At 38.4% G+C, this 17500-nt stretch overlaps 1 protein-coding gene across 1 annotated transcript in view; it reads left to right on the top strand.

Annotated features, from left to right (window-relative positions):
• The window catches only part of LOC115210718 (glutamate--cysteine ligase catalytic subunit), a 103240-nt gene that overhangs the window by 22219 nt on the left and 63521 nt on the right, over positions 1-17500 (top strand). The window contains exon 2 of the mRNA XM_029779420.2: positions 16001-16110. Coding sequence (XP_029635280.1) covers positions 16001-16110 — 110 coding nt within the window. The remainder of the gene's footprint in view (positions 1-16000; positions 16111-17500) is intronic.

Raw genomic sequence — 17500 nt, 5'->3', positions numbered from 1 at the left:
AGCTTGCTGCCTTTCTATTGGATGTAATTATAAGAAGGAAAGGATTGGGTAATTGCTTAATATATGGTCTAGAGTACTGGTGACAAACCCATGACATGTTTGTCAGCGGTGACACACTACTGGTTTTTAGGTGACATGATGGACTTTGTGGAAAATTTGCCTGTGATATCATGTTATAAAAAGCTTATCTGTAAGCATTTAAACAAAAATATATGTAAAGATGTAAGTGATACTTGAATAAGAGGAGCACTAAAGAAGTTTACATTTGGTACACTCTAAACAAGTTTGGAGCAAACTGTGGCCCTCAAGATTTCCTCAACGGCATGCCTAACAAAAACAAATTACCTTGAATTTTTTTAGTAGTGCAACCCACCGTTTGATAAGCTAAGTCTCATGCTGTCCACTTCTTGAAAAAATTGCCCAAGCCTGCTCTAGACCATCACTGTTCTAGAAGATGATAACGCATAAGAGACAGGAGAAATAAGAGGTTTAAGTAGGAATGGCTATACAATTATGGTGTTAGGAAGGGCATCCAGCTGCAGAAACTCTGCCAGATCAAGATTGGAGCCTGGTGCAGCCATCTGGTTCGCCAGCCCTCAGTCATTCGTCCAACCCATGCTAGCATGGAAAGCAGACGTTAAACAATGATGATGATGATGATGAGAGGAACAGAAACCATTGTAGCATCATCAGAAGGAAAGGCATGGCTACTCTGTGGTTAAAATACTTTGATAAGTAAACATTTGTCTATCAGGAAGATGGCTGTTTATTGTTGCAGTCCAGAAATATAAGTGCTGAGTGGTGTGTCATTTCAGATGGGTGAGTGTTATTCCAGTGTTGGGAAAACTTGTGTCTTATATAAAGTCAGCTGTAGTTAGAAATAAAATACTTTCTAACCCTGAAACAAATCGAAACCATCATGCAAGTTTAGTCTGTGTAGTATATGTGTGATGAAATTGGAGGACTCACTCTGAGGCAAAAGTACAGAGTTTTGCCTGACCAATAAGATCCATGTGGCTATGGTTCAGCTTGAATTTATGCCTGTTGATTGTACAGAAAAAAATAGGCTTGAAGAAGGTGGGTTTCTAGAATTGCAGTCCTGGGTGAAGTGATGGTCTGGGATTTTGCAAGTGAAACACAATTGCGATGATAAGAGGAAAAGGGGCAAGTAAACCAGATGAAGTTGGATGGATTACCTTACTAGATTAGAGGCATAGAGTCTGTTAGAGGGACAGTAAAAGAGATAAAGGTGGCACACAATGCTTGTTATAGTGTATCATTAAAGAATTGCCAATCTGTAAGATAGCAGTTTTGGAGTTGCTGTTTCAGACATTTGATCAGTGCTCTAATGTGGGATACACTTGAGCTTTCCTTAATGGTAACAGTTATTTAGAGCTGAAGTATTTCTTGGCCTTTAAGGGAAGGCCTAACTTTTCAAATGTTTGTTTTGACTATGTTCTAGATTTGTATGGTCACCATGAGAGGTCATCAAATATTGTGAGATCTAACTTTATAGAATTAGCGAACATTTTAGTTACAAGTTGTTCAGGGCAGAGAGGGAGCAGCATTGTGTCTCTTTGATACGAGTAGTAATTGTGATTTAGTTGCTAAAATTTAAATAAAAATACTATTAAGCTTTATGCAGTGACCTAGCAAGAATTCTCAGTGCCTGGGGGTAAAGACATTTTTTCCACCCTTACCTTTTATAAGCCAGAAAAAATTTTGTGCTACCTGTTTCTTCTTGCCCTGCTCTAGCTACACCTGTAATAATTCTGTAAGCAATATATATATATATATAATGTTTAATCATATCAAAGGGAAATGGAATTTAATTAAATTTAAAATCAAAATTTACATTTCCAGTGGTCTAACTCTTTTACTCTTTTACTTGTTTCAGTCATTTGACTGTGGCCATGCTGGAGTACCACATGCAAAAAAAAAAAAGGTCAAGAAGACTATATATTAGTTATACGATATAGTGCATATTTATACACATAGGAATCCACTTAGTGTGAGATTCAACACATAGAGAACCACAAAAATAACAGACAAAATTCGACAGGAATAACTTTTTCATTTCCAAATTTATTCCTGTCGAATTTTGTCCGTTATTTTGAGGTCCCTAATGTGTTGAATCTCACACTAAGTGGATTCCTTATGTGTATAAATATGCACTATATCGTATAACTAATATATATCATCATCATCATCATCATCATCGTTTAACGTCAGTTTTCCGCGCTAGCACAGGTTGGACGGTTCGACCAGAGTCTGGGAAGCCAGGAGCTGCACCAGGCTCCAGTCTGATCTGGCAGTGTTTCTACAGCTGGATGCCCTTCCTAACGCCAACCACTCCGCGAGTGTAGTGGGTGCTTTTTACGTGCCACCGGCACAGAAGCCAGTCGAGAAGCCATATATATATGAGGAATTTCAACAGCTCTTAAGGCATATACATAAAGAACTTGATCAAAGCTGCATGTACCTCAGAACACGTTATGCTCCCCTCTAGCCAATTGGTATTGACATCCATCATTTATTCTCACTCTTTATCTGCCATTTGCTATCCATCACACTCTCACTCCTACCCTCTCTAATGCCAGGGGTCACAATAAAATGCACCCAGTGCACTCTGCTAAGTGTGGGGTTGGGGAGTGTCTTTATAACTGTGGTAACTACCGAAGTAGAAAAATTTACTCTTTACAATTCCAGTTACTGTACCACGCAATTTATTCAAATGTTTTCTTCTGGGTCTTTAAGCGTATAATTTGTCCTGTTATATCTTTGTAGGCCAAATAGTGATAATAATAATAATTAGGTTACCCTTTAACCTTTCGTTTTAGAAATTTAAAAAGAAGTCGTTGGTTTGTGTTTTTTTAGTTAGTTTTGTTTATAGTTATTTTCATATTTTATGAAGTTGCCTCCTATGAGGTAACTTCTATAGCCAATTGGCAATATTTATACTAGACTAGTGGGATCAATTTGTTTGACTAAACCCTTCAAGGTGGTGCCCCAGCATGGCTGCAGTCCAACGACTAAAATAAGTAAAAGATAAAAGATATACCAACACACATACACGCACACACACACACAGACACACACACACGCACACACACATACACGTATGCATAAAGTGAAAGACAGAGCAAGAAAGAGAGAGACTAACACACATAATACATGCAAATATGCAGAGATACAGACTTGGCTATGCTTGTGACTAGCAAGGTGGTGAGCTGGCAGAAACATTAGCATGCCAGGCGAAATTCTTAGTGGTATTTCATCTGTCTTTACGTTCTGAGTTCAAATTCTACTGAGGTCAACTTTGCCTTTCATCCTTTCGGGGTCAATAAAATAAGTACCAGTTGCGTACTGGGGTTGATCTAATCAACTGTTCCCCCATCCCACACTCCTCCCAAATTTCAGGCCTTGTGCGTAGGCGTAGGAGTGGTTGTGTGGTAAGTAGCTTGCTTACCAACAACATGGTTCCGGATTCAGTCCTACTGCGTGGCACCTCTTCTACTATAGCCTTGGGCCGGCCATAGCCTTGTGAGTGGATTTGGGACACGGAAATTGAAAGAAACCCATCGTATATATGTATATACATATATATATATATATACATATATATGTATATATATATATATATATATGTGTGTGTATGTGTTTGTGTGTCTGTGTTTGTCCCCCTAACATCGCTTGTCAACTGATGCTGGTGTGTTTACGTCCCCGTAACTTAGCAGTTCGGCAAAATACACCGATAGAATAAGTACTAGGCTTACATAGAATAAGTCCTGGGGTCGATTTGCTTGACTAAAGGCGATGCTCCAACATGGCAACAGTCAAATGACTGAAACAAGTAAAAGAGTAAAGAGAGAGAGAGAGAGAGTAGGAAAGAAAATTTATACTAGACTGAAAAATAAATGTTCTGAAATCAATATTATGTATTTCCCTTTGCGAGTTTATTAACTTTTTTTTACTGCAGAAATCAGGTATATCCATTCGAAATTTCATTATCCTTAACTGTGGAAAGCAATTTTATATACCAATCAATCTTTTGTTGAGGAATATAATGCTTGAAACTTTTCTGTTGAGAGATGCCGAGTATATTGAGACAATGAGACTTGTACAAAATACCAATTCTGTTTTTCTAGATATTTAACATTATTATTGGAACAACCATGAAATTTAATTTCATTGTGAAAGGGTTAAATGAAATGTCTTTCTGCATCATTTCTGTTTGTTATGTAAATACAAAGAGAGCTACTTCAACCCTTTAGTGTTCAGATTACTCTGTTAAATGTAATACTTTTTCACTCAAATTGTTTTGAATTAATCCTGCATTATCTTATAGCTTTGAGGTTTCAATGATGTGATTGTTCATTTTCAGAATGGCATTGTAGGTTAGGTGTGAGAGGTTAGATATGGCCAGTTTGAATATAAAACATATAGAATATATTGGGCCAGATTTGGCCGGTTTAAACACCAAAAGGTTAAATTATTCTGTGTTTTGAAAGTGTGAGCAATTACCAGTTATTAAAAATGATAAATAATGAAAGGAAATCTTATATGATCTGTTGTATTTTGGTGTCTGTAAGCAGATTTAAGGATTAGATTAAAAAATTTTTTTTTGCTAAATGAGTGAGGAGGAGGTGGAGGACGAGGGAGAGCATTTGTGTTTTTTGACCCTCACCCTTCTTCCCACATGGTGAGAGAGAGATTGATGCATGCACTTGACGTGCAGGCTTGAATATGAATATGTGTAGGTCAATGTTTCTTGGGAAAGGAATTGGTGGAGAGGGAATTCCAAATGGCTGAAGTTCTTAGAAGGAAAACCGGAGGGGGAGCAGTTGGTTAGTCCAGAATCTAGGTGGTGAGTTAGGGTTAGAATCAAGTCACGGAGGTATATAATAACCTAGTTCAACAAGCAGAGCCATGATTGGTAGTGAGAGAAGAGAAAGTGCATATGAATTCCTGAAGTTACAAGGTGTCGGTGATTGAATCTTTGCCAATCAAGAAATTGTCTTTTGGATGTATAGATGCAACACCATCACATATTCTTTAATATGAATTGCATTTGAACTTTGTTGAGGGTCAGGATCTAATCTAGTTGAAGAATTTCCTTGCTCTGAAGAGTAATTTTAGTCATTCTTATGCAGTTTTAACAATATCCCAGAAACAGCTGTAAGGCTACCTTTCTCTTCATAAATGTCCTATAAATTCCACACAGCCTTGGCTTTGTTGTCTCGTATTATTTAACATATGTGTGTGTGTACACATATATGTATGTATATGTGTGTGAGTGTGTATGTTTGTATCTTCTTGTCTTGATATTGCATGATAGTAGAAACTAAAGCCAAAACAAACAATGAGAGCCTGGTACAGCTCTCCGGCTTACCAGTTTCAGTCAAACTGTCTAACCCATGCCAGCATGGAGAACAGACGTTAAACGATGATGACAATGTGGTGATGTAGGTGCAAGCATGACTGTGTGGCACCTTGAGCAATTGTCTTCTACTTATAGCCCCAGGCTGACCGAAGCTTTGTGAGGAGATTTGATGGACGGAACGTGAGAGAGTCCCTGTGTTTGTATGTGTTTCTGTCCCCTTGCCTTGACATAATGCTATAGTTGTAAATGAGTTTCACCATCATACCAGCGGTGTCCTTTGTTTCCAATTTTCCATGAAAACATGCCTTGCCATAGGGAAATATTAGGTTATCTGGAAACAGGTGAGGGCTGGTGACAGGAAGGGCATCCAACTATGGAAAAATTCATCTCATTAAAATCCTGTCTGATCCATGTGAGTATCAAAAAGTGGACATGGCTGTGTGATAAGAAGCTTGCTTCTAAACCACATGGTTCCAGGTTCAGTCCCACTGTGTGGCATCTTGGGTAAGTGTCTTCTATTGTAGCCTCGGGCGAACCAAAGCCTTGTGAGTGGGTTTAGTAGATGGAAACTGAAAGAAACCCATCATATATGTATGTGTGTTTGCATATCTGTGTTTATCCCCCCCACCATCACTTGACAACTGATGTTGGTGTGTTTATGTCCTGTAACTTAGGAGTTCAGTAAAAGAGACTGATAGAATGAGTATTAGGCTTACAAAGAATAAGTCCTGGGGTCGATTTCTTGAACTAAAGGTGGCACTCCAGCATAACTGCAGTCTAATAACTAAAAGAAGTAAAAGAATAAGCTTAAACTGATGATGATGATGATGATGATTATGTGAATTCTTAAGTTTGTATAGTGTGTGAAGTAATTCTTTGAAGTATATACCATGACCCTGAAGAGGAGAACTTTAGCTGGTCTTTCTGAGCAGGAGCAAATATTCTGCTTTCTTCACTGCATAAATTCTTCTCATTGTCTTATCTTATTTGTGTTGTTTTTCATTTCATTCTTAATATAATTTTGTTACGTCAGAGGATGTTTGGTGTTGGGGGAGAAACCACAACCTTAGTAATAGGTTAGTAGATGAAAATGGGTTGTGTGTATGTGTGTAAAGGAAGAAATAAATCTATGTATTGGTGTGTAAAGGAAGAAATAAATCTATGTATTGGGGTGTGTGAATGTGTTGGAAGTTTTTCATGGGAGGGAGGTGCATGTGTGTGTGTGTGCAGGGGAGAGTAAGAGAGGCTTTACTGTGAGAGATAAGGGGAAACAAATTTTGTTTACTTAAGAAACCTGTAATATGAAAATTAAAGAAGAATGGGATAGAAAGGCTTGACTTGAAGAACCTGATTAATCAGATAAGTGTTGCTGAGAAAATGTGATTGTTAGCATGCTGGAGGAAATGCTTAGTGGTATTTCATCAGCCATTACGTTCTGAGTTCAAATTCCACCAAGGTCAACTTTGCCTTTCATCCTCTTGGGGTTGATAAAATTAGTACCAGTTACGCACTGCGGTCGATGAAATCGACTTAATCCCTTCCCCCAAATTTGAAGCCTTGTGCTTCTAGTAGAAAGGATTATTATTATTATTATTATTATTATTATTATTATTATTATTAAGGTGGTGAGCTGGCAAAATTGTCAAGTGCTTAGCGGCATTTCTTCTAGCATTACCTTCCCAGATCAAATTCTGCCGAGGTCAACTTTGCCTTTTGTCCTTTGGGGTCAATAAAATAAGTACCAGTTGAAAACTGGGTTTGATATAATCAACTTATCCCATCCCCTAAAATTGCTGGCCTTGAGGCAAAATTTGAAACCATTATTATTATTATTATCATTATTATTATTTTTTTTTTATTATTATCATTATTATTATTATTTTTATTTTTATTATTATTATTTTTATTATTATTATTATATTATTATTATTATTATTATAGATGCAGGCATGGCTGTGGTAAGAAGTTAGCTTCCCAACCACATGGTTCTGGGCTCAGTTTCATTGTGTGGCACCTTGAACAAGTGTCTTCTACTATAGCCTCAGGATGGCCAAAACCTTGTGAGTGGATTTGGCACATGGAAACTGAAAGCAGCCCATTACACGTATATGCATCTTTGTGTCTGTATTTGGTCCCCACCCCACCCTACACACCACTTGGCAACTGGTGTTGGTATGTTTACACCCCTGTAACTTAGCAGTTCAGCTAAAGAGACCAATAGAATAAGTACCAGGCTTAAAAAATGATAAGTTGATTCATTTGACTAAAGTTCTTCAAAATGGTGCCCCAGCATGGCCACAGTCTAATGACTGAAATAAGTAAAAGATAAAAGATTATTATTAATTTAAATAAAAAAAATATTTGTACTTTGCTGTTTCTTGTGTTAGTAGTAGTATTTGTTGTTTGGCCCTGGGTCAGTGCTGATTGAACAGAGCTCTAACCGAAAACCTTCCAGTCATAAAACCACCCCATTTTCCTTTTCCTGTGCTCAGGAACCCAGGGTCACATTATCCTGCACCTCCTGTGTTTTAAGATTGTAGGATGTGATTTGTGGGAGATGTGGCTGCTATGTTTAGCAGATTGAACGACCACTTAGAGGCTCTCATGTTGGCTTGTTACATAGTAGTGACCATGACTGGTGTGATAAGTTGTCTCCTGTTTTATATAGGAACACAATTTTCCACACTTTAATTGTTATTATACAGCTACTAAATGACACCACTCCTTTCCTTCCTTCTCATTTAGTATTTTGCCAAATAACCTATTTTCCTCTCTCGCCCACCCTCCACCTCGCACCTGTACCGCCACCAGGAGTATTTTGAACTACTTACATCATACTGGTTATCTGTTTTATGAAATAATTACTTAACTCACTTAGCTTGCTGTGTGGTCAAGAATAAATGGAAAAATAGCACAAAATTTTAGATGTGCTTAACAAACACTGTGTGTGTCTTTATTTTATTCTTTGACTCTTTTAAGACCACCCCTGGTGCTTTATTACAAAATTGTCTGCTCTCTTTTACTCTTTTACTTGTTTCAGTCATTTGACTGCGGCCATGCTGGAGCACCGCCTTTAGTCGAGCAAATCGACCCCGGGACTTATTCTTTGTACGCCCAGTACTTATTCTATCGGTCTCTTTTGCCGAACCGCTAAGTGACGGGGATGTAAACACACCAGCATCGGTTGTCAAGCAATGCTAGGGGGACAAACACACAAACACACACACATATACATATATATATATATATATATATATATATATATATATATATATACATATATACGACGGGCTTCTTTCAGTTTCCGTCTACCAAATCCACTCACAAGGCATTGGTCGGCCCGGGGCTATAGCAGAAGACACTTGCCCAAGATGCCACGCAGTGGGACTGAACCCGGAACCATGTGGTTGGTTAACAAGCTACTTACCACACAGCCACTCCTGTCTGTTTTAAAATGTTTATATCTCTGTTTAAAACTTTCCACCAGAATTTTGTGAAAGAACCTATCTGTTAGGTTGTGTTCCAAATACCAGATTAATAATGAAGTAGTAAATTATTTTATTACATCCCTCAAAATTCCTAGTTGTTTTATTGAAAAACATAGACAGTATATTTCATTGGTAATATAGTCACAAGAAAAATAAATGTTAATATTGCTCTTCTGCAGTAAAGAAATTGAATTCTCTGTCTGTCTGTCTCTCTCTCTCATTCGTTCTCTCTCTCTCTCTCTCTCTCTCTCTCTCTCTCTCTCACATACATACACACACACTGTCTGTCTGTGTCTCTAATGTCTTCCATCCACCATCTTTGTGCCTTTTCAAACCACAAGGCTCTCCTTATCATTTACCATTTACTTGTTTCAGTCATTGGACTGCAGCCATACTGGGGCATTGTCCTGAAGGTTTAGTGAAACAATTTGATTTTAGTACATAATAGTCTAATACTTATTCTATTGGTGTCTTTTGCTGAACCATCTAGTTATAGAGATGTAGACAAACTAATACCAGTTGTCAAACAGTGGTGACACACACAAAAACACAACAGGCTTCACACACTTTCCATCTACCAAATTCACTCACAAGGCATTGCTTGGCCTAGGCCTGGTGCCACATAGAGGAAGTGAAACTGAAACCACGTGATTGCAAAATGAGTGTTTTAACCACACAGCCATAGCTCACCTTGCGTCAGTAATTTTTTTTTTTAATTATAGCTAAATTGGAGAATGTGGCTGTGTGGTAAGTAGCTTGCTTACCAACCACATGGTTCCAGGTTCAGTTCCATTGCATAGCATCTTGGGCAAGTGTCTTCTACTATAGTCTCGGGGCGACCAAAGCCTTGTGAGTGGATTTGGTAGACAGAAACTGAAAGAAGTCTGTTGTATATATGTATATATGTGTGTGTATATATATATATATATATATATATATATATTATATATATATATATATATATATATATATATATATATATATATATGTATGTATAAATGTATGTATGTATGTGTGTGTATATGTTTGTGTCTGTGTTTGTCCCCCCAACATCGCTTGACAACTGATGCTGGTGTGTTTACGTCCCTGTAACTTAGCGGTTCGGCAAAAAGAGACTAATAGAATAAGTACCAGGCTTACAAAGAATAAGTCCTGGAGTCGATTTGTTCGACTAAAGGAGGTGCTCCAGCATGGCTGCAGTCAAATGACTGAAACAAGTAAAAGAGTAAAGAGAGTGCCTATGAGCCTTCTAAAGGCCCCCCAGGCTGATACAAAAAGAGAGAAGAAATTTATCTGTTTGTTGGGTTACTGACTAGTCTCACTCTTCTTTGTGTGGATGGTGATAGGTAAAATTTTAGATGAGGGTATTCCAAAGGGAAGGTAGCTAGGGTAGGTAGCATAGAGAGTAAATGCAGTTTGGTTTTGTATCAGAATAATATATAGCACCATCATCATCATCATCATCATCATCATTTAACGTCCGCTTTCCATGGTTCAACTGGGGTCTGGGAAGCCCGAAGGCTGCACCAGGCCAGTCAGATCTGGCAGTGTTTCTACAGCTGGATGCCCTTCCTAACGCCAACCACTCCGAGAGTGTAGTGGGTGATTTTATGTGCCACTGACACAGGTGCCAGACGAGGCTGGCGAACGGCCACGCTCGGATGGTGTTTTTTTATGTGCCACCGACACAGGTGCCAGACGAGGCTGGCAAACGGCCACACTCGGATGGTGTTTTTTATGTGCCACTGACACAGGTGCCAGACGAGGCTGGTGAACGGCCACATTATATTTCTCACATGACAACTGCAAGTATAGAACCATGAATTTAAAAGTTAAAATTCATTTCTCAAGATAAGAAATCATCATCATCGTTTAATGTCCGCTTTCTAGCATGGGTCGGGCGATTTGACTGAGGACTGGCGAACCAGATGGCTGCACCAAGCACCAGTCTTCATCTGGCAGAGTTTCTACAGCTGGATGCCCTTCCTTACGCCAACCACTCCGAGAGTGTAGTGGGTGCTTTTGCATGCCACTGGCACGGGGCCAGTCAGGCGGTACTGGCATCAACCTCGCTTGAATGTTTTTTTCACGTGCCACCGGCACAGGTGCCAGTAAGGCAACGCTGGTAACGATCATGCTCGGATGGTGCTCTTAATGCCCCACTAGCACAGATGCCAGTCATCAAATTTGATTTCGATTTCAATTTCACTTGCCTCAACAGGTCTTCGCAAGCAGAGTTTAGTGTCCAAAGAAGGAAAGGTACGCATAAGTGGGCTGGTTACGTGCCTGGCATAGGCCATGAGGTTATGGTCTTACTTGGTTTGCCAGGTCTTCTCAAGCACAGCATATTGTTAAAAGAAACAATGGAAATGGGTAAATGGATTATTAATATGACTTAGGCGTGATAAAAATGAAAGATGCAAATCGACAGTAAAAGATATTGCGTGTTTCAAGGCAGTCGATGTAATTGTGATGGTAAGTCTGAAATCAATGAAAATGTAGACAGTTAGTGAAATATTGTGATTGGCAATTGTTAACAAAGCAAAAACAGATGATGACGTTATCATAGTACGAAGCTACAAATTTTTTAGAAGGAGAAGAGTTGATGATATTGACTCATTACAAATGACTGAAGGAATGGAAAGAAAACTTGAACTCAGAATGTAGACAAAGTAAATACTGCAGGTCATTTAGTCTGGCACTCTACCAATCATAAGACTATTAGTGGTATGGACTGCTGGCTAGTGAAAATTGAAGTTGTTTAACCCAGAGCTGTGGAGTTGGAACAAAAAGTTTTGACTCTGACTCTGACTGGCACCTCTGACTCCTCTTTACGTAATTAAGTGATTGATCTAGCAGGTATTCCACGACGATATTCAGATTATCCTGATTCTTACACCAAATGAAATATAGTTTCATCTATAGGATCCCTTGTATCATTAACCTCTATTATATTTTTTATATTTATTGTATGAGAAAGATTAATTTCCCAACGAACTATCATTTGATCAAACCATTTAAATACATCTTTAGAATGAGATAACCGTCTTCCAGTTGATTTCCATAATCAAATAGAAACTGGAGCCCTATTTATTTAATTTAAAATAATATCTCATGAAGCATATGCATACGCTTGTACTCTGAGTGGGCCTATATGTTATAACTGGTTTATATTAAAGAATAAAGACATTGTGAGTCAGATTTGGAGTCAGTATAGTTTTTCTGACTCCACCTCCAACTCTAGCTGCCCCTTAATTGTGTCTAAAACGTTTGTGGTAGAACATTTAAACTACAGTGCTATACCATCCCAGATCTAATGGACAAGCAGAATGCTTTGTTGATACTTTGAAAAGAGTCCTTAGAAAATTGAATAAGGAAGTCATGGGTGAGGTAGCTCTACAACAGTTTTTAAGAGTGTACTGTGTGACACCAAATCTGAATAAACCAGCAGGTTGCTCACCAGTGGAGCTGATGTTTTCAAGGAAAGTAAAATCAGTCTTTGATAAATTGCTGTCTGGCAAGAAAAGAAAAAGTGCCTGGGAAGACATAGTTAGATTCTTTAAAGTTGGTGAAAAGGTGTTTATGAGGGCATACAAGAATGGAAAGTTGGGAAGATGGTGTAATTACCAAATGCATGTAATTACCAAATGATGTATTGGGTAAAAAATAGAAAAGGTATACAAAAAAGATACAGGAACCAGCTGTAAAATAGATTTGTGGAAAGCGAACCAAAGAAGTTGGAGGAACTAATGGAATGGTTGTATGATATGTTCCAAGTAACAATGCCACTGCAGACGATTGAACCCGGGTGTACAAGTGAGAGGAAAAGAAAACATAGAATTCCTGAAAATAGATGCCAAGTGCAAAAAATATTAAATTGTATGAGAAAAAAAACTCAAAAAGGGGAGGTGGGGTGAATAAAAAAATTGCTAAATAAAATGACACTTCCTAAGAAAAACTTGAAAGAGGAAATGTTGTAGGGAATTAGTAATAATGGTACACCCCTCCCACATGACGAGTGGAATAACCTAGTCACTATAAGTAAAGAGAAGTACAAGAGTACATGTTAGGCAGTCAGAGATAATTGTGTCTTTACTGGTTTTATTAAGTATACTGTATACCAAAGGGGTATTACAATAATCCAAAATTTTAAGGATTATAACATGTGCATACATATACATACACATGAATGTTCAACAATGATGATGATGATATCTATCATCCCAAACATGTGTGACACCTTGACAACTACCTGTTGGCCAACAGCATTAGCGTGTGAAGGACTGAGTTTACTAAATCAAGAGTGATGGTAGCCAGTGCAAGGCAGTGTGAATGCTAAGCAATCACAGCAATGTTGCTTTTAACCTTTTGACATCAGCTCTTCCTATCATTACAAAGCAGAATTTGAAAAGCTTTGGATTGTTCATGCCCACAACAGGAAACGTGAGCTGGGTTTAGACCATTGTAGGACAGTTTAGTTCTACACATACACACACAAACATATTTTTTTTCAGTCTACAGAGAAATGGCTAAAAATTTGCTCTGTTTATAATTATACCATATGTTATCATCATCATCATCATCGTTTAACGTCCGTTCTCCATGCTAGCATGGGTTGGACGGTTCAACCGGGGATCTGGGAAGCCAGAAGGCTGCACCAGGCTCCGGTCTTATCTGGCAATGTTTCTACACCTGGATGCCCTTCCTAATGCCAACCACTCCGTGAGTGTAGTGGGTGCTTTTTACGTGCCACCTGCACTGGTGCCGTGGACTAAGATCCCCATTGACAGGCCGCTGGTATTTATGGAGTGTTAAACACTTTTGGTATGTAAATTAGGGACTCCTTCATAGAGTAACTGCTGCATTTGTTGAGTATATAAACAGTTTGGCTGATTGTTTCACTGGAGAATGTCAGAATGGTGTAGACGCCTCTGATGAGAACCCAATAAGGTTTGAAAATCGATTAAGGTTTTTTCAGTCTGTGGAGAAATGGCTAAAATTTGACCTGTTATAATTATACCATATGTTAGATATATATATATATATATATGTGGAGGCGCAATGGCCCAGTGGTTAGGGCAGCGGACTCGCGGTCATAGGATCGCGGTTTCGATTCCCAGACCAGGCGTTGTGAGTGTTTATTGAGCGAAAACACCTAAAGCTCCATGAGGCCCCGGCAGGGGATGGTGGTGATCCCTGCTGTACTCTTTCACCATAACTTTCTCTCACTCTTACTTCCTGTTTCTGTTGTACCTGTATTTCAAAGGGCCGGCCTTGTCACTCGCTGTGTCACGCTGAATATCCCCGAAAACTAAGTTAAGGGTACACGTGTCTGTGGAGTGCTCAGCCACTTACACGTTAATTTCACGAGCAGGCTGTTCCGTTGATTCGGATCAACCAGAACCCTCGTCGTCGTAACCGACGGAGTGCTTCAACTCCATATATATACCAAGTTCAAATAAGTTATCATTACCTTTAAAAAAATAATGATTAAGTGGCCAGCAAAGATAACCAAAATAGGCAAAATATATATTATTTATTATTAAAATTCAGGGTACAATATGCACCTGTTTGCTAGAAAGAAGAGTTAAAACTCTCCAAAGCCATGCATATCTCGCTATATGTAAACACACATGGAGAATGTAGCAGATATGCTAAAAAACAATCCTCCCCATTTGTAGATAACAGTAGATATCCTGAATATTGTCCAAAATGGAGCCAAGTACTAATACTTCCATGTGGTATGCTTGGACAACTGTGAAGATCTCTGCACATGAAACAATTGGTTGCTTTGTTAACTCACAAATAAAGTTCACTCACAAGTAAACAAATATATATATGTTGGGCATCTTTCAGTTTCCATTCCCCAAATCCCCTCACTAAGTCTTGATCGCGCTAGGGCTATAGTAGAAGACACTTGTCCATGAAGTCATGCAGTGGGATCTCACAGCCGCACCTATACCTATAAAATAAAAATTAGGCACGCTATTGAATATATTTCATTTCAGAACATATTTAACTTCTGATATTATCAACTTTTGTTATGTCCTCTTTTGATTTGACACATTCTGTAATTATCAAGTGTAAGTTTATTGTTAGATAAAGTATATGTATTATGTATAGTTGTTCTTTTTTTTTTTTTTGCAATAAAATCTCACATGTAATCTTATTGTATCTTGGATGAGTCTTTATGTCAACAGTAATAAACACCCATGCACTCACTGGTCCAGTTTCATTCCTTTGCTGTTAATCAATAGTACTTTGTGTAATCAACTAATCAATTGTTTATTTAATTTGTTGGTTAAACAATCAATCGGTTGTTTGTCAAAGTCCTTTCATCTCTGTTTGCAACCTCATCAGTGACATGCTTTGTCTGTCTGTCTCTGTCTGTCTGTCTCTCTCTGTCTGTCTGTCTGTCTGTCTCTGTCTGTCTGTCTGTCTTTCTCTCTCTCCAGGTCTTTTCTGGGCTTGTTTGAGAGATAACCTTATCTTTAGGTACATGTAGGAATGTAGAGGTATGGTCAGTTTACAAGAGAACTGAAGTGAAATTCCCTTTACTCTCTCCTTTCATTTGTCTTGTATTTGACCACACCCCTACATGTACCAATTCTACATAGACCAATTCTCAAACAAACTCGGAAAAGACCCTGAAGAGAAAGGGCTAGTCATTGGTGATTTTGCAAATAATCATGAAAGGACTTTGGCAAACAACTCACTGATTGTTTAACCAACAAATTAAGCAAACCATCAATTAATTAGTTGGTTAGGTAACTAACCAGTTGATTAACAACAAAGGAATGAAATTGAATTAGTCATTTTCATCATTTAACATCTGTTTTCCATGTTGGCATGGGTTGGATGGTTTGACCAGAGCTGGCAAGCTAGAGAGCTGCAACAGGCTCCAGTCTGATTTTGCATGGTTTCTATGGCTGGATGCCCCTCCTAATGCCAACCAGTGCCTGTGTTTATTATTATTGGCATTAAGACCCTCCCTAGATACAAGATTTGTTTTAACACCGAAGTTCACATGAAGAATCTTGCAAACCAAATACAAGAATGAAGCATACATATAATGTTTATTTTATTTATTTATTTATTTATTTATTATTTTTTTATTTTTTCCTTTTAGGTGGAGTACATGTTAATCCGGTTTGATCATGAAAAGGAGGTGGTCCAATTACTGTTAAAGTCTACAGAGTTACTTTCATCTCTTCAGAAACAAAATCTTGAATCAAAAGCGTAAGTCTGGACCTTTGAAATATTTACCATTCTTTTTCCCGTGCTGTCGCAAGCAGACAAGGTTGAGGTGAGAGTTATATCTGTGTAGTTTGTGGTTGCACCAATTCTTCAATTGTTGTTTAGACCCACATCAGTCCTGGCCCAGCTGACAACAACCAGACACGTTCCAATTATGACTATCTTATCTTATTTTTAGGCACAATGCATTTAGGAAAGCATTTTGAGAGACTTTATTGCTATTTCTTATTTCTTTATCGCTCATAAGAGGCTAAACATAAAGGGGACAAACAAGGGGATTAAGTCGATGCGTAACTGGTAGTAAATTTATCGACCCCGAAAGGATGAAAGGCAAAGTTGACCTGGGCGGAATTTGAACTCAGTACGTAATGACAGACGAAATACCTATTTCTCTACTATCCACAAGGGGCTAAACACAGAGAGGACAAATAAGGACAGACAAACGGATTAAGTCGATTATATCGACCCCAGTGCATAACTGGTACTTAATTTATCGACCCCGAAAGGATGAAAGGCAAAGTTGACCTGGGCGGAATTTGAACTCAGTACGTAATGACAGACGAAATACCTATTTCTCTACTATCCACAAGGGGCTAAACACAGAGAGGACAAATAAGGACAGACAAACGGATTAAGTCGATTATATCGACCCCAGTGCATAACTGGTACTTAATTTATCGACCCCGAAAGGATGAAAGGCAAAGTCGACCTCGGCGGAATTTGAACTCAGAACGTAGCAGCAGACGAAATACCGCTAAGCATTTCGCCTTGCGTGCTAATGTTTCTGCCAGCTCGCTGCCTTTATTGCTATTTCTAGCAGCTTGAGTGACTATGTAAAGGCTGCTTCAATAGCTTCATTATCCTAACTGATGTCTGTATCAATACAATTGTGTATTTTATTGTGGGTATTTTTATAAACAAAGCCAGAAACTATAAACGTAATATTTGATGGTTGAATACATTAAACAAGCAAGATTGTTATTTATTAGTTTACTAAACAAAAACATAGTCTTTCATGGTTCAGTATAGTATTTAACTTTATTTTCTTCAACTGGTATTCACAAAACAAAAATAATAAAACCATTATGTTTTAAGCTATTCATAGAGTTCGTATACATCATCATCATCATCGTTTAACGTCCGTTCTCCATGATAGCATGGGTTGGACGGTTCGACCAGGGATCTGGGAAGCCAGAAGGCTGCACCAGGCTCCGGTCTTATCTGGCAATGTTTCTACAGCTGGATGCCCTTCCTAATGCCAACCACTCCGTGAGTGTAGTGGGTGCTTTTTACGTGCCACATTGTCCTTTTTATGTGCCACATTGTCCTTTATTTGAATGAGGTAGTTGTGCTGATAATCTAGACATGATTA

Source organism: Octopus sinensis, linkage group LG4 (assembly GCF_006345805.1).
Source record: "Octopus sinensis linkage group LG4, ASM634580v1, whole genome shotgun sequence".
In the NCBI taxonomy this organism is placed as follows: domain Eukaryota; kingdom Metazoa; phylum Mollusca; class Cephalopoda; order Octopoda; family Octopodidae; genus Octopus; species Octopus sinensis.
The sequence above is the reverse complement of the archived record's forward strand: the minus strand, read 5'-3'. Positions and strand labels throughout refer to the sequence as shown.